The sequence below is a fragment of the Lissotriton helveticus genome, chromosome 6 (assembly GCF_964261635.1).
Source record: "Lissotriton helveticus chromosome 6, aLisHel1.1, whole genome shotgun sequence".
In the NCBI taxonomy this organism is placed as follows: domain Eukaryota; kingdom Metazoa; phylum Chordata; class Amphibia; order Caudata; family Salamandridae; genus Lissotriton; species Lissotriton helveticus.
In genome coordinates this window covers 1922504530-1922531958 of record NC_136067.1, presented here as the reverse complement: position 1 = coordinate 1922531958, position 27429 = coordinate 1922504530, and the positions used below count along the sequence as shown (strand labels likewise).

At 48.3% G+C, this 27429-nt stretch overlaps 1 protein-coding gene across 2 annotated transcripts in view; it reads left to right on the top strand.

Moving 5' to 3' along the window:
* Positions 1–27429, top strand: part of MSRA (methionine sulfoxide reductase A) — a 984506-nt gene that overhangs the window by 316563 nt on the left and 640514 nt on the right. For both annotated transcript variants that reach the window (XM_078649877.1, XM_078649878.1), the window contains exon 2: positions 3233–3301. In XM_078649877.1, coding sequence (XP_078506003.1) covers positions 3233–3301 — 69 coding nt within the window. The remainder of the gene's footprint in view (positions 1–3232; positions 3302–27429) is intronic.

Sequence of the window (27429 nt, the reverse complement as noted above, 5' to 3'; positions counted from 1 at the left end):
CCAAAATAGATGTCGCTAGAAGGATTCAGACCACAGGCAGCTTCTTCCTTGCAAGACTGAAGCTTGAGGTTAACGTTATAGGAGAGGTTGATATTCTGGAGTAACTATTTTTGTAGGGGGTGTAAAGCTGAATATTCGGGTAGTACACCGCTTTGCTTCATTGTGGGTGCAAGAACGTTGGCTGCGTTTTTCTAACAACCGAGCTATTGTCTCCCTCTTCTCACCCACATTACCTCTATGCCTAACTGTGTTGTATACATGGCTAGGCAGAGAAGTTGCCTGTTTGCTAACTAAAATATACTTGGGCGTTTTCTGCTTTTGATCCTTCTTTATGGATTGGTCTTCATTTCGATTATTGACTACCTTTTTAAAAAAAACATCTTTGTGTATTTGAACAGTTTGTATGTACATTTTAATAATAACTTTTTTTCGGATTTACACTTTGCCTGATCTCTGATTCTCTGAATTCCTATTTTGTTAAGCCGTCTTCTTCTCATTGAGCAGGGTTCAAGCTGTTCTCATTATTGTAAATGAATGAATAGCTTTCAAATCTATCCACCTATAATATATTAGTGAGTGAATTTAGTGTGTGTGATACACATGATTATATGGATCAGTCAGCCCCTTTTGTATCCTTGCTGTGTACTGGAATGTGACTGGGTGAGAGTATTCTGCTTAATTCAGAAACTCTGTCCATCACCACCCCTTGTTGTTAAATATTTTGTCCACCCTAAGCGTGGAAGGGTATACTCAGATGTGAGTCCCTTGCTCATTGCACCATCAGGATTCAAGCAAGCCGGGCCGACGACGGCTGAAATGCCAGAAACCGGTCCCCGGAAGCTTGTTTCCTTCCCAGTGTAAGAATTGGCTTGGTAGTTTGGTTTGCCCTGTTCCCATCATGCACTGGGACAGGAACAGACTAATTTGCATACAGCCAGGTTCTGAACTGGGATGGTGCAGTGAGCTAAAAAACGGTGTTGGATCTAGCCCTGATCTCTTGACTGGGTGAGAGTATTCTGCTTAATTCAGAAACTCTGTCCATCACCACCCCTTGTTGTTAAATATGTGTACTGGAATGTGGCGGGTAATAATGATGGATGTTTTAATATCTCATATGCAGCTCGATGGTTCCAGATTAATCCCATTGAAACTCTGCATGACTCTCAATTTTATTTTTTTAATGTTACTTTGTTTTGATTCATTTAATTTTTTCAGACAGGCTCAGATGTCAATCATGCACAGGTAAACGTTTGAAAAGTTATAACCCAGACCCCAAAAGGCTTTGCGATGACATACTAATGGCAGATTGTGCGGTCTTGAAGGGCTAATTAATAATAACAACAGCATGCATCAGAGGAACGTTATTATAATTATATTAATGAACATATGGCTCTTGGTAATTTTTTCCAAAATGTGCATACAGTCCCTTTTCCTCACTGGCATTAGGAGCCCAGCAGCATCTCACCCCAAGAAACGTTCATTCCAAACTACTCACCCAAACGCGGGTCTCCCCAAAATCCAGTGCCACAAGGCCCCAAAGAGAAATAGCTCTCAACCTGGCGAAGCCACCCTTCTCTCCAAACCTCATTTCCTATCTGAAAAGACCCTGTAATCACTGCTGGGTTCTACAATCCCATTTTTCAAGATTGCTTTCATTTTCGGGGTAAATGTCTCCTTGCCCAATACCTCCTAAATCAGATCTTTACTCACACTTGTCCTTGGCTCCTCCCAGTTCCCCTTCTCTTTCTTGTTCGGAGATATGGTCTCCGTGCCCAGTATCTCCAAAATCAGATCTTTACTCACACTCTGCTTTGCCATCTTCCAGTGTCCGTTTCTCATTTTTACTTCGCTGTGCCTAATTCTTTGCATCTTCATTCTCCCCCGCCGCTCATCCCAGGAGAATATCAACCCGTCCTTCGTCCAGCAAACTCATCATGTGCCCCCTTGAGCCCTCCACAGGTGCTTCCTGGCCTGGAAAGACTCCTATCCCTCTCACCTGGGCATTCCTTGCTCTACTCTTAGACCTTTCCTGCCATGTGGTTTCCTAAGCACCCAGCTGAACAATCTCCACCATCTTCTCTGTCATCAAGAATCCCTCTGATGACCTCTACAATCCTTCCAATGTCCACTTTTCTCCCGCCTCCATCACTGCTCCAAAAATCTTTAGAGATTACACTTAAGTGATATCTCTTACGAGCTATTGTAAAAGAACCTAAAAATTCCTTATAATCATTCAAACAATGGAAATCCACTGAGACTGCACCCCTCATGAATCCAACGTTGTCACATCAGCACACCACAACCACATGTAAACTACTTCTCTTCAGCTTTCGACACAGTGGCAATAATATAGAATAACATGCCCCTTGTAGACCTGACCAAGCTAGGTTTTGCTATCACTGCCCTCTCCTGGCTTCCTCTAGACTTTCACCAGCTGCTCCTCATTGTTGTGGGTTGGCCAGCCCTCCATCCCCACCACATTTCTACTGGATCACTACAAGGCTCTGCTTGAGGACCACTACTCTTCACTTTGAACGTGATAGCACTCGGAAGCATCATAGTCTCCTCTGAGATCTCTTTTCACCTGTTCACTTATGACACTCAAGCTTAGCCTTTCCCACTCGCACAGCCTCTGTTGCGAATAGCACCACTATTGTGAATCTCACCGACAAAGGTTGTTTTGTTGTCTCGTGTGAAACGTGACCGAGGTGGATATCAGCTACATCTCCATAATCAAGCCATCTAAATCTCGCCCTACATCTGCAATTCACTCTTGAGACCGCCGCCTTCCACTTAACCCACCACTGTGCCACAGCTGGGGCCGCCACAGGTAAGAGCGGTGGGGCGGTGGAGCTAGGTGAGGGGGGATTTCGAGAGATGCCCACTAGGGAAAATTATTTATTTATTTAATTTTCCCTCATGGTCATCTCTCAAAATCTCCCCTCACGTGGCCCCACTGCCCCCACTCTTACCTGCAGCGGGCGCGGGGCTGTGCTAATTCCTTCAAACCTTCAGTCGTCATCAACTGACTTAGCCACTAATACAGTCCTTGACATTCTCCAGCATCCGTTGCGTCCAAGTCTGCTAAATGATGCATCTTCATTTAGTAACACTTGTCAGCCTTGCTGAAACAAAATTGAGATATTACATATAAGAGATAATTAGATATATTTCTAATGTGAATTTACCTATTGAAACAGGAATATTGAAATGTCCTTATTTTTCCTTTTAGAAAAGCATCATGTCAATGGAAACAGAACAGTTGAGCCTTTCCCGGACGGATCACAGATGGCAATTTTTGGTAAGAAATTAGTATTAAACTCAAATCCTAATAATATAAAATTACTGTTTACCAATGATTGTTGTTCCAGGAAGAGCTACATATTTATCTCTATAGCATAAGTTCTCAATATGTCCGCTCTAATCATTATATTGCACATTTGTTGACCAATCTGGGATGCAATATATTTGACAATTGACACAACGAAGCATCTTATCTTTGTACATCTACCCTTTAATGTCAAGGGAATTAATAATTATTCTGAGCTGGGTGCACAAATGACATTATGTGTAAATGTGTGTAAATGTAGGTGTACTTATATAGCGCAAACCTGTCACCCAAAGGGCATCCTGGCGCTTGCTTAGGGAACCCGTCCTGGTATTCCCCTGTGAGAAACCCCGGCAGGGTGTCCACAAGGTGAAAGTCAGGCATCCCGCCGCGAGGGGCCGTTGTGGAGATTAAGCAAGCTATTGCCCAGAGTCGCAGAGTGTGAACTCGTGAGTCAAGGAGGCACCGGGGCGAGAATTATCGAGTCCGTGGAATTTTTTTTTTAGCCCAAGACCCGCCGAGGCGGGGAATTGAACCCTGGTCCAGGACCGATCTCAGCTTCCGGGTCTGCCGCCTCTAACCCCTGAGCCACACTTCTCCACATTACATAGATTATTTTCTTTTCAGCCATACTATTGGAAAAATATAGTATTGCAGCTAACAGCATTATTTCATGTCACGAAATGTTGCTTCTTTTTTACATGCAGTTTTACATTTAACTGGAAGTATGGATACAGTTCCAAATAGCAACATTTCTTGTTTTTCATTACAATATTAAGAGGTTTATTCATGGTGCCAAAATACCATTCAGAAGGCTTCGAGTGACAGAAGGACTTTGGAGACAATACATTTCACACACAATAGTAAAAAATTATGGATTGAACCATTGAGCATGGGTACGACATTTACGTGTCCTCCAGAATTGGTGGTTTCCAGTCTGGTGCTTGTGAGGAGTCACTATTTCCAAAAAGATGAGAGGAAAGTAGTTCTAGAAATACGCTCCACTCACAAAAAGAGGGTTGATCCTCTTGTTTCTTTTGTGAACGGATTGACAATTAGTGAACTGAGCGTATTGACAAGGAGGTGGTTCTGGCGGAATTTGCTTTAAAGGAAGAACACATCTGTTCATAGAAGGCCTTGTAGCAGCTTGTCAAAGGGTGAGAAGTCAGTGAAGTTATGTTGCATTGTGAATGCAGGTAGATCAGCAAGCTGCCATGTGTAGAGTTCCAGAAGACAGTTTATCTGGTCCAAGGGGAGGTCAAGTTGGAGGTTGTTGTAGTATTTCAGATGGCTAGAGAAGTGGCCTAAGGCTGTTGGTCATGGCTACCATTCTCTGTAGGCTAGATGTAATTCTGCAGAACACAGATGAAACGCGGCGGGATTGGCGAGTGGGGGGTTATCATCTGATGGGTGAAACTTGGGTTTGAAGAGTTGTTTGTAATATTGAGCCTACCAATTAATGGACACCATATGAATTTGTTCTAGAGGGTGAGTGACCATAAAATAAAACCAATGAGCTCTATCTTAGTTGAGGTGATTTTCAGACAGATTTTCTCAACATGGTCACTGAAGTCAGCAGGCAAGGTCCCAGCAAGGCAGAAGAGAGAGAGCATGACTGTCCAGTGTGAGCATAATGTGAGTTAGGCCGAACAATCACACAGAATCTGGAAGAGGGTGAAGACATAGATCAAACGGGAAAAGGTACCACCCTGAAGACCAAAGGATGGGACCTTTACTGTGGCAGAGGAGATTGGGCAGGGAAACTTTGAGTAAATTTCAGCCAGAATGAGAAGCATCAATGAAGGGAAGGGTTTTGAAGACTGCAAAGTGTTGTCTGTGGCCAATGGTGCTTAATAGTGCAGAAAGGATCTTAAGTGTATGCACACATTTTGTACCACCATCGATAGACAATTGAAGGTCACCCAGAATGCAGGTTAACACAGGACTTCATGTCTCTGTCTGGGCAGTAGACCATTTGGAGGACATTAAGGCTGGAGATGTACTCCGCATGGTGTATATTCAATGGCTGAACTGCAACAGTGCCGATGGGGATAGCATTGGAAAAAGGAACTGGAAAAATGGGCAGGGGCGGAAGGGAGATTACTGCTTAGAGAAGCGAGACGGGGCATCGGCAAAATAGACCGGGCAAGAGCATGGAAACGACTAGTAGGAGAACTGGCAGCCAATGGGCATGAGGAGGAGAGAGCAGAACCATCGCAGCCCATACCACCTAACAGGGGAGAGGGGAACAAGGCCAGACAGAATAGAGGACAGCCTGCCAGTGGACATTAACCCTGCTATACGAGAAAACACAGTGACCGGGAACACGAAGAGGCCCATGCCACGCGAACACTGCCCGACTAGACAATCATCCAGAAGCGAGTGTAACTCAAGGGGGGGGAGGGGAGGGAAGGGAATAGTTTGTATTATTGTTGAGACGAACCAGCTTATACAAATGCAGTACTACATGTACAATACTGAATATGCAAGTTATAACATATGAATAATCGAAAAATCAAAAAAATCGGGTTTGAAAAAAAACCTGTGCCAATAGGGAATTTATAGCTAGGAGGTCTGAAAGTAAAATATGTGCTGGAGATGGGCCCTCCTTTACCCTTGGGACTCCTGACGTACTCTTGGTAAATTCAAGTTTGACTAGTATGATTGTGTTGTGCTTATTAAAGTGTGTGTTGCGTAATGGATGCACACATGAAATTGCTGCACTGTTTTTGCACTTTTTATTTGTATCAGACTTTCGCACACTAAGATGAAAAGGTGTTCAGATAGTTATATTTCTATTATACTATAATTGACAAATGATTTTACCTTGAGTGTCGATGATCATTTGTTGCTAACAAAATGTGTATGCTCTATCATACTTGTGATTAACCCTGGGCGTAGTGGGCGGAGTGGGGCTCCGCGGAGCTACGTGAAGTGGGCGCACAACTACGCCCACCCACGCACTCCGCGTAGCCCCACTCCGCGCCGCCCGCCTCCCTCCCGCCCTCACTAAATACATAAATAAATGAATAAAAAGCTTTTAAAAACACTTACCTTGTCTGCCGCGTCCCCGGGGCTCCCTCTCGCCGTCCCGCGATTCGCGCCGCCACCGAATCGGATCCTAATGCGCATGCGCGGGCGGCCGCGCATGCGCATTCCTCACGAGAAATGCGCATGCGCGGCCGCCCGCGCATGCGCATTAGGATCCGAAATGGCGGCGCGCATCGCGGGACGGCGAGAGGGAGCCCCGGGGACGCGGCAGACAAGGTAAGTGTTTTTAAAAGCTTTTTATTCATTTATTTATGTATTTAGGGAGGGCGGGAGGGAGGCGGGTGGCGGCCGACTACGCACCGTCTGCGGAGCGCGCTTAGTGCCGCCTGGCTACGTCCGCTACGCAAAATGCGTAGGAGACGGCACTCCGTGCACGGAGCGTAGCTGGCCGCCCACCCTTACTTGTGATGCATGCTGTGCAGTTTTTTTTTTGTCTTAAATTTGTAGATGAAAGTTTACTGTGGGTGATAATGTGCCTTATACAAATGGGTAAATATTATCTTTGGTTTCTTTCAAGGGCTTCACTAATGCATTTGGAGCAATTGTTGTTGATTAGGAGCCACAAGCACAAACCTTTTTGCCGGTCCCGAATGCAAAAAGGCCTTTTGGCATGTAGACAGCCCTATTTGCAATTTGATAACCTATTACCAAATCGCAAATTGGGTTTGCGATTTGTTATTAGGAAGGGGCGGGTTTAGGGCATCCCTTCGTAATATCAAACTCCAGTGATATGTGTGAGGGGTCACTTCCCATTTGTGAATGTTTGTAAAAGCATTTTTTAAAAGCAGGCTGTGGTCCCACCGACCATTCGCCTAAAAATGAAAAGACGGGGGGCGTGGCCAAGATGGCAACGGAGTAGGACGTACTTCTAGTCCCCTCCGGCGCCGGGCCCTACAAAGCATTGTCTAGCGGCAGCCCCGGGCGTCCCCCTGGGCTGTGGGTCGCTCCGGAGCCTTTCTAGAGTGGCGGCCGGCGGTGGTGCGAATTCCGAAGAATTCCGAGGCTATTTGAGCCCGTGGTCTTGGGACCGGAACCAGCGGCGGTGCCCGAGGCCTGAGCGGCACTGCGAGCTGGGGAGCCGGACGGCAGTGCGGGAAGCCCTGGTGGTGTTCGGCAGCCGGCGACGAGCGGAGGCACCTGAACTTCCCTGAAGGCGCTGCGAGGGGCCAAGCGACGGTGAGGGGAAACCTGCTTGGCGCCGTGACCCTGAGCCCCGGGAGGGGGCGGGGCTTATAGCCCGCGTCCGACTGGTGCTGCAGCGCGGACGTCGGACTACTCGAGGCCGTGGTTTGATGCCTAGTCCGGGAGACGGTCTGCGCTGCTCCCCGGGACCCGCTCCTCTGCACAGCGGCCCGGATCATCACTTGAAGCTAGGACGGCCTCGGGGGGAAGACGGTCGGCCCCCACAGTGGTGTGCAGCGGCGGACACGAGGAGGATCGCTTTGAGGCCCCTGCTTGGAAGCGAGTGTGCCTGGTCGACTGGACCCGGTTGCTGGTGACTGGGAGGTGGCGCGGGGCGGCGTGAGCATTTGGCCCATCTGTGATAAGCACCACTACAGGAGAGAGGCAGGCTCACCGATCAGCCAGGGGACCGGTGAGGGGACGCTGTGGCTGCTTGGGGAGGCAGTGGGACCCACTGGCAGACGGCCTACCTGGCAGCCGGGACCTCAGGAGACGAGTAGTGGCCAGAGGGCAGCTTTCAGGGCCACGACCGGGCCTAGAGGCGGACCTGCGTGACGCAAAGGGAGCATTTCGATCGGGCCTCAAGGACGGTGGGCCTGGCTGGCACTGCATCCTCAGGCGGGACTGATACGCCGCCACGCGCCTATCTGCCTGGCGTGCATCTCCTGTGTGTTGGAGCCCCGGAGACTACAGGCCAGAGACACCTAGTTGTTCTTGAACATTGAGGTACCGGGGGACGACTGGTGTCCGTTGGGCGGTGTTTCTGCCTAGTACTAGCGGCGGGCTCTGGCGAGCTCCGCTCCCCTTCGCGACGCCCTTTCGACCTGCCGCCGGCGAAGGACTGTGACGGCGATGGCTTCCTCCCAACGAAAGGTGAAAGCTGGCAAGGAGGGGACGACTAAGAACACCCAGCCCCCGTCCTCCCCCGGCCCTAGTGCATCTCCAGGGAGGTCTGATGATGAGGCCCCGGCCACTAAGGCCTTCATGAAGGAACTCTTCACCTCCATCAAAGATGATATATCCGAGCTCCGGGCCCAGCTGGCTTTGGATCTCCGCGAGGTGCGGAGGGATGTCGACGGTCTTGGGGAAAGAGTGGCCACTTTGGAAGACCATGACCTCAGCATGGCCAATGATGTCCATTTGCTGCAACAGGACGTGCTCCGTCTCATGGAACAGAACATAGACCTGCAGGCCCACGCTGAAGATCTGGAGAATCGTTCCCGCCGGAACAACATCCGCATTCGTGCGGTTCCTTGGGATGGTGAAGCGGGAGACCTCCGAGGATATGTGCAGGCGCTCTTTCTTCAGATCCTGGACGAGGAGGACTTGCAGGAAATCAGAATGGATCGGGTCCATAGAGTGGGGCTGCCCAGGCGGAATGGGGGTCCTCCTCCTGACATACTTGTATGTGTGCACGATTTCCAAGTCAAGGAACGAATCCTGACGAAGGCGCGGGACATCCCCTCCCTGCAATTCCGGGACCATCGCCCTCAGCTTTATCAGGACTTAGCAGCGACGACGCTCCAGAAGAGGCGCGAGTTTCGTCCGGTCACTGCCTACTTACGAGAGCATAACATCTCCTACTCCTGGGGCCACCCCTTCCGCATAATCTTCGATGGCAGAATAGACTGGCACAGATCCGGTCCCTTCGGGAAGCGAGGGAGCTCCTGGGGATTGAGGATGAGGCCCCTGCACCTGACCGTCGCAGTCCTTCACCACGGAGAAGACGCCGTTCCTCGTCTTGGCAAAGGGTGGGCCCGGACGCGAACCGTAGGAGGCCTGATCGCACGACTAGCCTACAGGAGCGAGGGAGTGCAGTGGCATCTGTGGTCTCTGCCACACTATCGGCGTCACAGCAGAGCTCTGGGGCGGCCTGATCTTCGGGCAGCTGGCCTTAGTGCCGGAGGGGCACGCACGCTCAGGTAACGGGGTTATGTATGTACTTTTCGAGAAGACACCCCGATCTTCGGCCTTGGGTGATCCGATGTTGGGTCTCCATCTACGCCCCCTGGGAAGTTTCATTCGGGGTATGTTTCCTTCAGGACTATGTTTGCTTTTGTCCTGGATTGTTGGGGAGTTGGGGGGGGGGGTGCGGGGCAGGAGGGGGGGTTAGGGGGGCAATTTGGTTGGGAAGGGTGTCTGGGTGGGGGTGGTGACGACGGATGGCTGGTTTTTCTCAGAAAGGATTGTTTGCAGGTTCTGTGCTGCTGGTCTGGGGTGGCGTCTGTCATTCCGTGTTGTGCTCCGGGGAGCGGTTACCAGTTAGACTTCCTCCCCTGTGTTTGGAGAAGTTGGCTGCCGACATCTGGGAGCAAGAGCGGAAGGTGGGTTGGGAGGGACCAGTCCCGGGGTGAGCTGGGAGGGTCGCCTGACGTGCGAGAGAGTTGGAGATGTGTGTTCTGGGGAGTTTGGGAAATTCTGGATTTGGCTACTGTGAGGCAGGGGGACCTGACATTTCCTCATGCCTCTTAGCGTTGGCACTTGGAACGTAAAGGGCCTTAACTCCCCGCAGAAACGCCTAAAGCTATGGAAATATCTGTTGGATCATCATCTAGATGTCGTGGGCCTCCAGGAGACCCATCTAGCCCGTAGGGATGAGCTCCGGCTCCGACATAGGCAGTACCCCCTCATCTATAGGTCTTCTGCTTCTACTAAACACAGGGGGGTGGCTCTTCTGTTTCGGGCTTCCATTCAATTCCAGCCTTTGGGAGTGTGTTGTGACAAGGATGGCAGGTGGGTGATGGTCAAAGGGGTGCTTTATGGACGCTTGTGTACATTTGTGGTAGTATATGTGCCCAATGCTCAGCAAAATAGCTTTCTCCAGGGCTTATTGGATAAGATGGGAGGCTTTGTAGAGGGCCATCTAGTGGCTATGGGGGATTTTAATATGGTATGGGATCAGACTCTAGATAGTTCCCGAGCCCAGAGGACGGACTCTGGTGTTTTCTCCGCCGCGACTAAAGACAAGATGGAGGAGTTGGGTCTCATAGATAGCTGGCGCACAGTCCACACACAGACTAGGGACTATATGTTTTTCTCCCACGTACATCACACCTATTCCCGCATAGATTATGTGTTTTTGAGCCAGGCGCTCAGAGGAGATGTCCGTGATTCTAAGATTTTCCCGCTCTCTGTCTCGGATCATAGCCTGGTGGTACTCCTGCTGCAGTGGTCAGTGAGGGGGGATGGATATCGGAAGCGGTACTTCCCGGCGGCGATTGTACGGGATGACACCTCCTGTAAGGAACTAAGGAAAGCCATTAGGGAGTTCTTGACGCTTAACCCGAGCTCGGACACTTCTGTGTTCAACACCTGGGACGCCTGTAAGGCCTCCCTGAGAGGCACTTGCATTGGTCTTAATGCGGCTATTAACCGCTTACGTAGGGTAGAACGGGAGAAATTGGAGGCTGAGCTCGAGGGGCTGGAACGGGCACACAAGCTGAACCCTTCTCGCGTGACGCTTCGCCCACTGTCGGCTGTCAGGGGGAAGCTGAAGGCGCACTACAACAACCGCTCTGAGTTTACCCTCCTACGACTGCGTCGAGGATCGTACGCCCAGGGGAACAAAATGGGCCGACATCTGGCTCGCCAACTTCGTGAGAAAAGAGAAAAGGAATATATAGGGGGGATCAGGGACTCGGGAGGCTCGGTACATCACCGGGACGGGGACAAGGCGGATATCTTTGGCCTGTCCTATGCGGCACTTTATGAAGGTAACTCGCTCGACTCGAGTGCGTAGGAGGCTTTTTTGTCAGGCCTCTCCCTTCCGCAGGTTTCTGTTAGTAGTAACGAACAGCTTACGGCTCCCTTCACTAGGGAAGAGGTACTCGAGGCGATCAAGGCCTTGAAACCCAATAAGGCCCCCGGCCCGGATGGGTATACCGCCTATTTCTACCAGTCGTTTGCATCTGAGCTTGTCGATTGCTTGGTCTCTCTTTTCAATGAAATGGCTGCCGCTGGGGAGACCTCTGGCACTATGGCCGAGGCCATGATCACCGTGATCCCCAAACAGGGGAAGGATCCTTCCCGATGTGCCTCATACCGCCCTATAGCTCTGTTGAATGTGGACGCCAAGTTGTATTCCTCTATCATCGCCCGCCGGTTGCAGGATCTGATGCCGGCCATTATACATCCAGACCAGTCCGGTTTTATTAAGGGTCGGCAAACCCATGACAACTTACGGAGGGTGTTGCACTTGATAGAGAAAGCTTCCAGATTCCGCATTCCGGCTGTGCTGGTGGGTCTGGATGCAGAAAAGGCGTTCGACCGGGTCGACTGGGGATTCCTGTTTCGCACCCTCTCCGCCTTTCGTTTTTCGCGCCAGTTCCTCACGATGATTCGGACGAAATATAATCGTCCTACCTCGAGGGTGCTGATTAACGGCCATCGGTCTGCTAGTTTTCTCCATTCCAGAGGTACGAGACAGGGAATGCCCCCTTTCCCCTCTCCTCTTTGCCTTGAGTATCGAACCCCTGGCACTGGCGATACGGGAAAATGACCGAATCAAGGGCCTACCCTTCACGGGGGAACAGCACAAAATATCCCTTTTTGCGGACGACGTCCTGTTGTCCTTAGGGGATCCGACTCAGTCCCTACCGCCCATTCACGAGGAGCTCTCCCGGTTTGAAGCAGTGGCGGGTTTCAGAGTCAACTTCGACAAGTCGTACATCCTGAACTTGACCCTGTCCCCTGCCGAAGTAGACCGGGTGCGCTTATTGACGACCCTGCCATGGACTCCCACCTCTCTAATGTATCTGGGGGTGCGCCTAACACCTAATGTAGGATCCCTATTTGCGGCTAACTTTCCCCCCCTGCTAGCTTCGATCCGCAGCGATCTGGATCGGTGGAAGCCAAAATTCCTTTTGTGGCTCGGCAGGATACATGCTCTTAAAATGGTCCTCCTCCCTAAATTCCTGTATCTTTTCCAGGCCCTCCCTATACCTATGGACATGGACTTCTTCCGCCGTTTACGGACGATGATGCTGAAATTTGTCTGGCAGGGCGGCCTGGCTCGTATCCCCTTTACGACACTTCGCTGGCCGAGGGGGGAGGGAGGTGTCGGGCTCCCTGACATGCTTCTATACTATAAAGCTGCGCAGTTGCGGGTGATAGTGGAATGGTCCCAGCAGCTTTCAGAGAAACACTGGCTGCATATGGACAGGGCAGTGGCGGGGAGGTCGATTTGGGATCTGATATGGAAGCCCAAAGTGGACCGACCGAAGAATGCTTACATTAGCACTCCCACTAGCACGGTTCTGAAGGTGTGGGACACGGTCGCTGGCGACGACCGTTGGACCACATTTCCGTCTCCCTTCACCCCCATTCACTTCAATCCGGCCTTTCCACCGGCCTTACAGGAGGGACCCTTTCGGCAGTGGCGAGAGGGCGGATGTAGAGCGCTTACGCATTTGTTTCACTGGAGCGTTCCCCTCACATTCCACAACTGCATGCGCGACTATGGAATTCCGGCTCTGAGCGCTTTCACCATGCCCAGCTTCTTCACTGGGCAACATCGGCGGGAGTCGGCGAGGCCGCTACACGTCCGCCTTCCCCTTTCGAGTCCTTTCTGCTTCGCACGTCTGCGATGCGGGGGGCAATCTCCTTCTTGTATGGACTGCTTCTGGCCACTGCGGTGGCCCCGCGCCCTCGATACATGGAACAGTGGGAGGTTCTCCTGGATCGAGACATCTCTGATACAGAATGGAGGCACCTCTGGAAGGATATAGCTGCGCACAACCACTCCGTGCACCTTAGGGAGGCCCATTTGAAAACCATGTATGATTGGTATTTATATCCGGCCAAGCTCCACCGTCTATTCCCTACTTCTTCGGATCGATGCTGGAGAGGTTGTGGCCTAGTGGGAGACTTCCACCACATTTGGTGGGATTGCCCAATCATTCGCCCCTTCTGGACGGAGATACTCTCCCACATCAAGGAGATATTGGGATATCCGATCTCGGATTCAGTGGCCCATGTGCTACTGGGTCTCCGGGATCCAATGTTGGAACATCAAACTAAGGCAGACATGCGCATTTTATGGCTAAGCTTAGGGGCAGCTAAGCTTACGTTAGCGGCGGCGTGGAAGAAACCACATGCTCCGGCTATATCATTATGGCACGCGAGACTGTGGGGGCTATTGAGCATGGAGAGAATGGCGGACATCTTCCTGGGCGATTTTAAAAACTTCTTATTTCGTTGGGGGCCTCTAGTCCGTTTCTTGTCATCTGGACTGCCATCTGCGGTATGCCCGCCCACGCTACGTGCACTACACCTGTTTCAAATATGACCGGAATGCGTGATTGTCCAGCTCAGTACGATGAGAGAGTGTTTGTGTCATCACCACTGGGGGAGGGAGGGGGTGGGAGGGGAACCAGTTGGGGTCCGGTTTGTGTTAATTGTTGCGACACTGTTTGGCTCCTGGGGATTCAGGGCTTTTGTATCACTCGGCACCCCTCTTCTACTGCCATCGGACTGCTTACGAGCTCTGCCCGGCAAACTTTCGAGTGGGCACTAGACTTGCTGCTGGACCTTGTTGGTGGGCCTTCTACCCTTCTTGGTCGCTTACTGCTTTCATTTTCCAATGCGTATTTCAGTTTCCCCTGTGTGGGATTTGTGGCGGAGTTGTCGCCTATTTATTTTTCTTTGTCCCCTTTCTTTCCCTTCCCACTCCATCTTTTCTGGAAAACTTTGAAAAAAACACATTTTAGAAAAAAAAAATGAAAAGACAACTTAACATTTTTTTTTAAATTGCATCCTGCTTTCCTTTACGGAAAACGGGATACATCTCCCAAAAAATGCTTTATTGAAGTGCAATCACAGACATGGGAGTCTTCTGACATCACTGCAGACCCCTGTGATTTCAGCGATTACCAACGAGGCGCAAACCGAGACCTATTTGCGACTCACAGGGAATCGCAAATGAAACTCATTTGAAATAGTGATTTCCTAATTGTGATTTTTAGGAAATCACAATTAGGAACTCGTTATCTCAAAGTTTTGTACATGTGGCCCTAGATGCTTAATCATTGTATTCATTAGGAATCCTAAAAACGCATAACGGCCAAAACAAAGTAGACCTTCTTTTTTACTGTATATTACTACGTCTTGTTTACTTATGCAGCATGTACATAGGTTTCCAGAAAGACATTCACCTACTTCAACACACTGAAAAAGCTGGCACGCATCACCCCACCCCTTTGAATATTACACTGGCCACCCATCAGACAGAGGGTGACTGTCAAGGTGATCTTCATTACTGACAAGAGAGTGAGTGTTGATCTTGAGGCCCGAAGAATTTGTCTCAAATTACAAGCTGTATTATCTCCAGAGATCGACATTCGACAACAGGATCACTTCAGCACCCTTGAAAAAGAAGAGCCTTGGTCATGGGGGTATTGGCTCAGCCAGAACACTTCCACAAAGGTAATCCATCCTTTGGTGTACAGCATTACCGCATAACTGAATTGAAGGATGGAGGGACGGAGACCTGCCTACCCATAGCTCTTCGTACCTCGGCATGCTGAGCGGAGATCTCTGCGCACTTTAATCAGGCATTCAAGAAGACCCTGAAGAGGAAACCCTCCCGGACAGTCTCAAGCCTGGTCCTGCCTGTCATCACCCCACTACTGCTTCAAGTTCTGAAATCTTGTCCTCGCCTCCCACCAAAATGTCAGACGCATGAGAGACTCATCACGGTGATGGACAGGTGTGTTGTTATTTAGTCTAGTGGGAATGAGTATCCTCAGAAATGTGTGTCTCTCATGACACGCGCATATGGACACTTCCGAAGAGCGATTTTCTTGAATGCGCAAGCAGTAAGTCACGGGGAGAGCTGATTCATATCTTCAGCAAAGCAGGGCAGTCTTTCTGTTCTTTTCTTGTTAGGTCATGTTTGAAGAGAACTGGACTTCACGTAAGTGGCCTTCAACCAATGGCTTGCTGACAGTCTACAGTCGAACACCCACTTTCCCAGTAGTATGACGAGTTTCCCGCTCACGAAGGGTTAACTTGTGGCAGAGTAAATTGTCCAGTGTCTTTTCTGTCAAATTCCAATATGGCAGAACAGCCTCTTGGCAAGTTAGTTCATGACCAATCTGCAAACCACTCTCCACAGTCTCCACAGTCTGTGGACGATGGAAAGGTGGATATAAGAAGTTAACAATGTTCATTTACACATCTCTGCGAAAAGCAACCAAGTGTCCTCTCCCTAAAGTGCTGCTTTTGGCTAGGAAGGTTTAGAAAGTGGCCAGGACACTGATAGATTAATGAGATTCTCTGTCCAAACAGAGGTATAATGACCCTTACTAAAATGCAGACTTCTTATAATTGGCCTCATCACCTAATGCAATATCAGGCTGTCCAGCGACCAGATAGAAACAGTTTAACGAGCACATCTGGCTGACAGCCAGGCCTTACATCACAGGAGAAGGCAGCAAACCACAGCTCCAAAATGTATAAAACTTAATAGGCAGATGCAATTCCCAAATGCAAGCCTCATAGCTAAAATGTCACCCCTTTTACTTTCCCTTTTTAGGACCAGTATCTGTGTGAATATAGGTGATATTCACGTGCATTGCTGGCTTACGCCTGTTTTCTAAATTCTGTTTGTGTCTATGGATGGTGTAAATTGCCAGGCCTCCCACGCAGCTTCGGAAGAAAAACACATTTGAAACAGATGACATCAAGCATGGCCGTCTTTTTGTGAAGCAAGAACAGAGCCCTGCACTATTTCTGATCAATACTTCCATTTCCTATTTCAGGAAGTGGTTTTAGCCCCCAGAGGCCCCACAGGGTGTATCTTACCAAAAGCACTTGTGTGTGAGCTCACTAAGTACATGTTTTGCTGCATTGATTTTCAAAGTGAATATACTGTTCTCCTTTCCTTCTTCATGGTGGAGATGGATTCTGTAAGCGGCCTACTATTAATTAAAGAAAAAGGTAAAGTCCACATTTGTAAAGCGCACAATCACCCGTAAGGGTCTCTAGGCGCTGGGGGCCGTCGGGAAGATTAAGCGAGCTATTGCCCAGAGTCACATGGTGCTGGGCTAACCTGCCGCCGGAGCCGGGGATCGAACCGTGGTCCCCAGATTCCAGCGTCAGTCGCCCTGGCCGCGGCGCCACACCTCTCCCAAGAATGAATGAATTCAATCAATTAAATAAAAAAAAGCCTTTGGACTCAAAGGTGTCAAAATAAAATCCTCTACCATTTTTGCCATATGCTGTTTCCTAAAACTGATAGGCATTATTACCGTGAAATATGAAGCTGCCTTTCAAGCATTATCTTTTTTTAAATAATCTCTTCACCTGAATGTTATTTTCTTGCTCAGTCTTCCTCGTTTATTTATGTTGTTTAATATTTGACAAATTGTGTTCTTTTGATCGACTCTGATAGAAATGCCCTTAATAAGTCTTTATTTTGCCAGCCATTTCTGAGGTACGCTAATGGCCTTGTCAGAACTTGTTTTCTGCATAGGCACAAATAAGTCTCGCATACTGAAGTTGATGAAGATTGTTTGTGCCAAAGCCCTATACTTACTAGTGCGCATAAAGAAGCGCCTATTCCCAAGTCATTTGTTGGGAAATGTCCAGATAATTGTCTTGATTCAGTGTATGCCCTGCTCTTCAAGCCTTCGGCATAGAAATCGTGCCTTACTGTAATTGTGTGCTATTTGTAGTACTGTACTAGTCACAGTATGTGATTTCAGAGTCTTTCTTACAGTAGATACATCCTATTTCCCTTAAGATTGCAAGCTTCCCTTTGTATTGCCTTGTGTGCTGATTGGACCTTGCTTGGTGTTATAGTTGGCGCTTCTTGCGCGTGCTTGGTTGCAAGCAGTTCCTTGCTACTGCTGCTCATTAGACCACAGGCAGACCATGTCCATTAAAATACCTTCTGTGGCTTGCTCTTGCTTCTATTCTGGTCACCTTTTCGTTGTATCGATAACATTAATAGTAATTTTCTATTTCTTCAGAATTGCCAGAGGCTTTATTTAATTTGTTCCACTTTTAGAATTTTAGAATTCGTTATTTTTATGAAGAGCTCTTTTGAGGATCCTCTAAAACGTGTTGCGACAAGCATGTAGCATTTGTGTTATATTGACTCATTCAGGATCTAATCCGAGTTTTAAATTGAAACTTTACGATTTTGATTGTGAAATGTTTGGCCAATATTATAATGTTAATACTGTATGAGCTGCATGGCAGTAGCGGCCCGTGGTGGGAGTGCTGCCGGGCGCTGATGTGGGGGAGAGGTGGGGCAAGGTGGGGGGTGGTAGTAAACTGCAGAATATGGCCACACAGAGGTAAGTACACAAACAAATAAATAATTGCGATGCAGAGTACATTTACAGAACACTCACTGTCCAGTACTGCTGTCGTCATGTATTATGCTACCACCAACATTCGCACATGCAGCACACACACTCAGTCCGTGCACACTGTTCAGAACTGCAATGTCTCTGTACTGCATCAGAGTGTGTTAATCTAAAAGCACACCCTGCCAGCACACATACATTTACCATGTCCGCACTGTATCATACTTCACCCTAGGTATAGTGCATTCCTTGCAAGACCACATGCACTCAGCACGTTTTCATCATGCTCGCACTTCCACAACAACCTGATGTAGGCCAGGGGTGAGTTAAACACACAGCAGTGGAACTGTTAAAAAACAGTGAGTGAGCCTGTAGGCCTCACTCCAGTGACACGGTAAAAAGAACCTCTTCACTACTACTGGTCATTACATGGTATGCTGCCACCACTGCCCATGCACTATTTAACTCCTGGTGAAGGTGGTAGCCTTCCACCAGTATGAGGGTAGTGCTTTGGGCATCCCTTCCCTGTCCAACTAGACTGCAATCCGTGATACAGCCCTATGTCATGATGCACTCGTATGATCCGTGTTTGCCTATGACAAAACAATCTGCGTTTGTGATCCAGACAACAATACAGTTGGGCACTCTGAGCAGGGGTACACACCTCATACCTTGAAGAGGACTTTTCCATCCCAACTTTTACATACAAATGGCACTGTCTGTCAATTTGAAGAGAGTGGTAAAACAAAGACTGTTGACTTGGTCCTTGAACAGCTTCATCTATTGTTGTCATGGTCACCATCATAACAGATCAAGCATATACCTCTATTGCATATAATTTTCCCACCTTCACCTGGAAGAAGCATGGGTAAACCCTGGACCTGCTGTTGCCTTCTGACCTTAAAGCTGCCTCCACCCCACACAGTCAAGCAGTGTGGGAGGCTGCCAGACCTTCCACGTCCCAGAGGCTAGCACAGATTGTTTTTGTCATCTTGCCTCTAGTGTGGTCTCAGGGTAGGAGATGTAGGGGTACTACACCCAGTCTCTTTGCTGTTGGCATTATATAAAAGAAGGTATTCTAGTAATACGTGGCCTACAATCTTAACTTACAATAGGAACGTAGATATTCCTCTATATTGGTGTTCAAAAATATTGATCTTAATTATTTTGTTTCATTAGTTTGTGGGATCAATAATATGGTGAACTTTCTTCCTCAATAATTTCACCACCAATTGGATGTTCACACTCTGCTTTGAACCACTGGAGAATTATGTTCGAGATTCTGTTGGATGCTTCCAACTGCAGATTCCTCATCTCAGAATATCCTCCAGGCACCCAGCTGGAGTCGTAGAATTCTGTTGCAGAGCTCCAGCGTGCCAGTATGTGGCATCATGTGGCTTCACACTGGCTCCATACTGCCTCGCAGGTGACAGAACAGAACTCTATGTAAGGCCATCCCTGCACACTGACGTCAGTTCCTTTCTTTCCGTGCTTTCTGACATAGATTTTGAGCTCTGCTCCCAGCTTTGTTTGATCTACCGATAACTTCAGCACTTTTACACAATAACTTCAGCACTTTTCCACAGTGTGCTAGGAAACAATGTCCCCATCTGAAACAACCATGATGTAAGCGGTACTGTGACTGCAGAAAGCAGATGTCGGTCATCAACCCACACAAGGTGTGCTTTTGGTGCTTGGGCCCCGGACATGATGGTTGGTTGTAAGATAAATGAGCCCTAACGTCCCAGAAGGCCATTCAAGACCGGGAGGCAAACACAAGTCGCTGACTTCTTGCAGGTCCCAATCCAAGTTCGGGGCCCATTCAATGCCCCAGGGCCATTCTTGTGACCTTTCCACTTCTTTCTTGAAGTCCTAGAGTAAGTGAATACATAACAAAGTAAAGCAGGACTTAACCTCATTCTGACACTCTGCCTTTGAAGGAAAGGCACAAGTGGATCAAGTTGTAATGCACACTCCATCGAAGTCTCCGGCCATGGAGTTCCTCGGGCTGTCATCAACGCAGCAGCAGCTCAAGGTCTTCAAAGAGGCCATGCTGAACATTTTCAGTGCTGCCTCCAGCCCACGGAACTGCAGGGTCCTCCAGTTACTGCCACCCAGCAGATCCCCGCAAGGCCGGCTGGAGCGATCAGGTCACTACTTGAGTTCAGCCCCGCGTGGTTCAGCCCAGGCCAAGGCCTCCACCCCCCAGCTTCCCGCTCCACACTGACCCCGGAGGAGCAGCGCCTTCAAAGATATATGCCATTTTGTTCAGAGCCAGCTGGGGGTTAGTTTGCTCTCTTGTTGATGGCAACTGGGTAAGGATAATGTCAGATTATTTCATCCAGCCAGCATAGCCTCTCTACCGAGCAGCCATCTTGCTGTGCAGCTTGGCTCCGCCCCCCAGTTGTCATGCAATCTGACTGTAATCCAGTGCCTTTATCATGTTTCAGCTTTAGGCAGAGGTTAAACTATGTTTTTGGTTCTGACTCTGATCTTAAGCCAGAGTAGGGTGCACTCCAGGATGATGATGATGTGGATGGGAATGGCTTGCTCCCCCCTCATTTCACTGATGATGCCTCACACCTTGATTTACAGAATACCAGTGGGTGTGATACCTCCCCCGAGTTTGACGCACCACATGGACTGCCAACAGACAAAAGTGCCTCTTTTACAGGGGTGAGTCAAAGGCCAGCTAAGGCACTTAGTTGAGACTAAAACAAATATAATGACAGTAATCCTGCAGCCTGGACCAGCAACATCTGAGCCCTTGCTTCCACTTAACCATGTCCTCACAGTTACTCTGATGATTAACTGGTTAGCTGTCAGTGGCCGGATGTCATAGGCCAGTGATCTCGATTTTCTCACCAGGCACCTGACCGCGGAGAGGCTCATTGTACAGACCTTGACCACCAAGATAAACCTTTGCTCATTTCCAACCGGTCTCCTGAATAGAGAATCCAAAAAGATTGATGCTTTTGGCAAACATATGTTTTAGTCTGACAACTTGGCACTGCAGTCCATAAATTCAGTCTTTTTATTGGGCTGATACACACATGTCCTTTGGGGCATGGCCAGCAAGATCTTGCAGGCTGCCTCAGAGGATCTAGGGGTGTTTGACTCAGACAATTCATGAATGGCAGGACATGGCCAAGTACATTATCCATTCCTGTTTGGAGAACAGGGATTGCATTGGCAGTTAACAGTGCTTTCCTTTGTAGACACGCCTGGATGAAGTACACCGGTTCTCCTGCAAAATACAGGCTTCACTAATGGATATGCCTTTTGATGGGCCTTGCTTCTGTGGAGAGAAGGTGGACTCTTGCTTTAGACCAGAAACCTACAGCCCATTTGTGGAAATTGCCAAACAATTTCCACACCAGTTCAGGAAATTTAGGGGCAGTTCCAGAGGGCAGGCGTATAGGCAGAGACAGCCTAGTCCTGTCGGGATGCAGAACCAGCAGAAAGCATGCTGGCCACCCAGGGCAACTTTCCTCCATCTCGTCTTCTTCTACAACAACCAGTGAACCACTTTAGGTTGCATCAGGTGTGAATGCTCACCCTAAAAACATTTTGGGCCCTCAGGCCTATTTAGACCTAAGACCCTGAACACCCATCAGAACCTCGTTCAGAGAACCATGGGGCAAACAGGAGCAACTGGTCGCACCAGTGAGGCTTGAGGCCTTTTACTACTGATGTCCCGGGGCGTGACCTACTATGGATCCTGGGCAACTGAGCCAAGTACACCTTCAGCGCAACTTGACTCTCAGTGGTAGTGCAGGTTGAGCATTCCAGGGCTCTCGGGAGATGGTAGACACAGGGGGTGAGACAGAGGCTCACAACTCAAAATCTGTTCAGTAGCACTAATACATTTATTTTGGCCAGTCAAATACTTGCTTTTCTGAAAAAAAGGAGTATTTACATACCTATATAATGTGAAATACACAATTCATAAACAATAGACCAGACCACTGGGGTCATGGCTCTAGTGTTTTTAACAGGTAGGTTCCCGAGTCCTACTCCACTCTGGCTAGTAATAATGGTTATTCCCCATTGTCATTCACCATGCAACATTCCGGTAAAGCCCCACTAGTTGTCCTAGTCTCAGGAGTTCCACACTGTCTCTTATTAAGTCAAACATTTTACCCCGGTACCATCTGGCCTGTAACTCAGTCTTACATCGACGAGAGCGCAACCAGAGTCTCCAAGCATGCACCTTTTACAGTTGTTGAAGCTGCAGCTGCTGTATCCAGTGAGTACCTCGCGTGTGGCCCTGCAAGGCCAGTGGTCGGGTGTCCTCGAGTTCCTCCAATGCAGTCCTGTGTAGGCAACATCCAGGGGACTCTCAAGACTCCTCTAATGCTGGTACCCTTCCTTGGATCCTCCCAAGAGGTTGTGTGTTGGGTGTAATTTGACGCTTCCTCTTTCTCGCCACGATTGTTTCAACCAGATCATGCTCCTTGCCTTTTCCTCATGGTCCCACCTGGCATACAGGATCATCATCCTCACTCTGCAAACAGACTATGGCCTGATCGTCATAGCAGCAATCTTCTCGGCAGCCCCACTTGGCATATGGGGTCACCACCATCCCTTCACACACGGGCAATGGCCTGATTGGCACAGCTGTAATCTTCACAGCAGCCCCACCTGGCATACGGGGTCGTCGACTTCCTTCTGCACACGGACTGCGACCCAATCAGTGCAAACGCTGTTCTCCTCACAAGTCGCTGCAGAGATCCAATTGCTAAGATGTCCCACTGGCGTCACTCCCTCCAGTGCTCTCCTCTTCCACACAGGGCACACTAGTCTTGGCAAGCACTGGTGCCCCAGACTCTATTGGGGCAGGTGGTCTTGAATTCCCTGGGTAATGTCCCCTCACTCAACTGGGAGACTGGTGGGCCTTGGCCTCCAGTTCTGGTCACAGCCACAAGTCTTGCAGAGCTTGACAGTGCGCTGCTGGCTGCTTGACAGCTGACAAGTTGGGGGCCTCGCTGACATCACCCGCCATGTGCGCCAGCTGGTATCCACTGTCAAACTCTCCCACCACACCTCTAAATTAGGCTATAATTTCTGATTATATGCCACCCACAGTTTGGTTGTATTTAACATGTCTCTAGCTGGATACTTCCTTTATGAGGTCATATTCAGTCTTTGATATAAGTATGAATTAAGTTGCTCTTATGACATAGTCCTATTCTCCATGCTCTTCTCAGATCCAGAAATGTATTTTTGTATGATGATGAGCCGGGTCTGGTGGCTCAGTGGACTAATGCGTCCACTTCAAGGGCCTGTGTTCGACCTCATGGTCACAGGTTCAAATCCCGGTGGGCCCACTGTGGTAAATAAATAAATAATACCCTATTTTTGACTAGACTTATAGCATAACAGATAGCTCAATAAATAAGAGTCAAGATTCGAGGTAGTAGGAGTTTCTGCAGGTTTATTACAGCATAAGGACAGGATCAGGACAACCTGCATAGGAATAGGACAATAAGGCCCGGCAGCTGCCGGGGCTGGGTCTGGGATGAGCGCGCTAACATTTAATAACAAAACATTGACTTATATACATAGCGCAAACACATAGCAGTACATTGCAGTGGGCGTAACAGTAGGTGGAGTAGAAGGCGTGACGCGTAGCAGTCGCGAGAGATAAGAGAAATAAGAGGTGTAACTGGGAGTTTACTTAGACATGTGATGGAAAACGTAACAGAATATGTCATGAATGGGCGGAAACATTGGAGGGGGCTACCTAAGGAGCCGGGACCTCTAACCTAATGGTGCGCGAAAACTGGCAATGACGTGTTACTAGGAGAAGCTGGGGGCTACGAACTCTGTGCTAGGAGCAGAGACTAAAGTCTGGAGGGTCGGAGCGACATGTACCTAAACCCTATCTGGTATCTACTGTTTAGGGAACATGTTGATATAAACTAGAAGTCATGAGGGGAAAAGCTAACTTGATTCTAGGACTGGACCATGCATTATTCTACATGTAGTGCGTGATGAAGAATACTAAATGACCATTAAATACAGTATTTCTCTAACGTGGAGACGAGAAGGCTAGACAATGACGGAAACTATTGATGCAGTTCAGTAGCTTAGGAATGCAGAGGAGGAGGACTGAACTGATAACTGGAACTATAACATACTTTTGGCAGACTCAGAGGCAGAGCCGGGGTGCACCGGGCACTGCGAGGCAGGAAGTGAGTGAAGGGTCGAGGATACAGGTGGGGGCTGTATCGCTCCTCAGCGAGGCTTTCAGGAGACAGGAGCTGAATCTGTGGTCCGGGCCCTTTTGAGGCCTGGAAACGGGGACTTTATAATTGAATAACATGCACACTGAGAAACGTGGCAACATTACTTACATAGGCCTGATATTCGTAGTATTCACGAGGACTGGAAACTGACATACCAGAGGTGGACACAACTGTAATTGCGTCTTTAATCAGGCATGGGGAATAACATATGCATATTGGTCATGCACACATAACATATGATGGATGAAGCGTAGGGACACAGAACATGGCAAAATTTACTTTTCCACATTCCCTCCTTGTCACTACGTTTCCATCAGGAAACATCAATATTCATGATACCGTCTATCATTTCATACAGTACCATTTGCTCGTCTCGAATTGTCTTGGAACGGGATTTAGAACAGGGCTTGGGACTGGGAATACAAGAGGTAGCACACATGCTGCAAATCGCAGGGCCACATTGTATACAGAGGCAGCAGCTAAATATGATCGCTACTGCAATACCTAAAAAGGACAGGACTTTCCAACCCCATGCGGAAATTATATTCCAGAACCAACCGGACCATGTCCAGGTGCCTGGATCTTGGTGTAACAGATGGGCAATTTTATGGAGTCTGGTTATAGCTGAATAAACAGACGGCGCGTTATTTGGAATGAAAATACAACAACTGGATCCGAGAATTCTACAGGCCCCGCCCCTATCGGCCAGTATGACGTCAAGGACGAGACGATTCTGTAAAACGACAATTCACATAAAGGATTGCTCTTCAGTTAAGTTACCTAGAGCGGAGGCAGTCTCATCTACTACTGCTTCAAGGGTTCTTGTTAACCTACGGATTAGCTTACTATTTACAACTGTACCTAAATAAGGGAAAACACCTTTATCTATATCAATGAATTGCTCTGCGGCGGTTTCAGTATAATCGACAATCGGGAGATTTCTCTTGTGTCTAGTGTGTACTAAGAAAGAATTCCTATGATAGTCAGGTGGGGCTAGAAAAACAGGTGGCAGTAGGAAAGCAATGTAACAGGTTCCCTCCCAATCGAGGGGCAGACGGACATATGCAGTTTGACCACAAATAAAATAAGAATGACGTGAAGCTTTGAAAATAGATTTCCCACTGTCACTATACTGGATAACAGTAGTACATTCACTATGACCTATATGTACAGAACCATAACTACGGACACATAATTCGCCTTTGACTGGTAGTACTGAAATAGCGGGTGAGTCTGGAGTAGTATCAGACTGAACATTCAGAACCATGAAATTCGACGAATAATTTCCTAAATTATATACTTCATTTTCTAAATCTAAACCTGTTCTGTGGGGGAAACCTTGCTTGTCTGGGAAACATGTATTGTTAAGAAAAGACATATCTGTTGAGGATGACGTTAACGTGGACCATGCTCCACACGAACCATTGTGTGAGAATGGATAAGGAAAGAGTGGCAGAACTCCCTTCGGTGTCTGGAAAGGGGGGAGTCGACCACACACCCAACAATTAGTGGCATTGCTGGTCTGGTGTGAATAATGTAACATACGGATAAATGTGTTATTACGCATAGCAAGGCGGTATGCATATTCGTGAGGAGGCAGATCACTAAACGTGTGCTCTACTGTAGCATGAGCAGACATATTTACATGAGGAACTGAAAAACACAGATAGAAAGCATAGCTGGTGCAGGAAATCATTATGCTGATGAATAATACGAAACTCAGAAAAACGATACATTTGATTGAGCTTTGACTGACTCTCTCACTATGGGGGTCTATTTTATACATGTCAGAAACAGTCTAACCGTTTCACCTAGGGGAGGACTTATACAATCAAACTGGCTGACTTATTAGACCTGAGCTTTAACTTATACTCCTGTTGCGGAGTTTTCTCTAACAAGGGAGGGGTTGTAATAATGTCTTGTGCGGGACAGTCCTTTAAAACAATGTTCCGGCAATCCTTCGAATCCTGGGAAATGTTCTTGGAAATGTTTTTGAAGACTGGTTTCGATCCTTTGAAAAGTTTTACATGAGAAAGGTGGACCCACCCCTTCCTGCCTTCCAACTTGACGGCAGTTCGGGTGGTCAAGAGGACCTGACGTGGCTCCTTCCAACGTGGTTCCAGCGGACTTGATCTGTCAAAATTTCTGATCATCACAAGGGAGCCTGGAACGATCTCGTGCGGTGCCACCTCGGTATTGTCTGGAAATGCGGCGGCAACCTGTGAACGACATGAGTTGAGGGCAGACATCAAGGAAGCTAGGTAATCTGTCAGCATATTACATGAAACATCGGTAATACTTCGGGGTCTAGGAGTACCCCACATATTAGGGGGGCGGCCGAATACGACCTCATACGGGGACAGACCTGATCTAGAATGTGCGACCATGCGCATATAAAACAGAGCGACTGGCAAAGCTACTAACCAGTCCACACCCTTGTCTTTACATACTTTTGCTATACGGATTTTCAGAGTCTGATTATGCCTTTCGACTAGTCCAGCTGCTTCTGGATGGCGTACACAATGGAACTTCCACTGGTACCCTAACAACAGGGAAACGTGTTTCATGAGTTCAGATGAGAATGGCTGGCCGTTATCAGAATATACGACTCTAGGGAGTCCATATCTAGGGAAGAATTCACGAACCAACTGCTTGGCAGTGGTCGCGGCTGTGTAATCTGGGACTGGATATGCTTCTGTCCATCTGGACAAGGCGCATACAACTACAAGGACATACTTGAAACCTCGACATCGCTCCATTTGAATATAATCCATCTGGAGGACCTCAAAAGGGTGGTCAGGGGGCTGGAAACCACCTTGTTCCACCGGGACACTTTTACCTGGATTAAACTGACAACATATCATACAGGTACGGACTTTCTGCTTGGCTGCAGCTCGTAAATGCTTGTTGAACCAAATGTTCTGGATACTGTCTAACATAGCTTTTTCTCCTAAATGTGCTGGACTATGTGCGGTATTGATAATGACTTGAACCATAGAATCGGGGAGAAACCATGTGGCTCTACCCTTCGCTAACCATCCTTGATCTGTCTGGACCCCTCCTTGTTCAGACCATTTCTTGATTTCATCAGGAGTAGCATGTAACTGTATATCTATGACATCTTGAGTAGGGTCCTTAACTGTCATGCATGTAATCGGATCTGGAGTATGTGTCTGTGTCTGATTAACTGGAATGTCTGGAGTCTGTGCTGTAAGCTTGGCTGTGCGGTCTGCTAAATCATTACCTTGGGAAATAATGTCAGTGACTTTCGTATGTGCTTTGCACTTCATGATAGCAATAGATG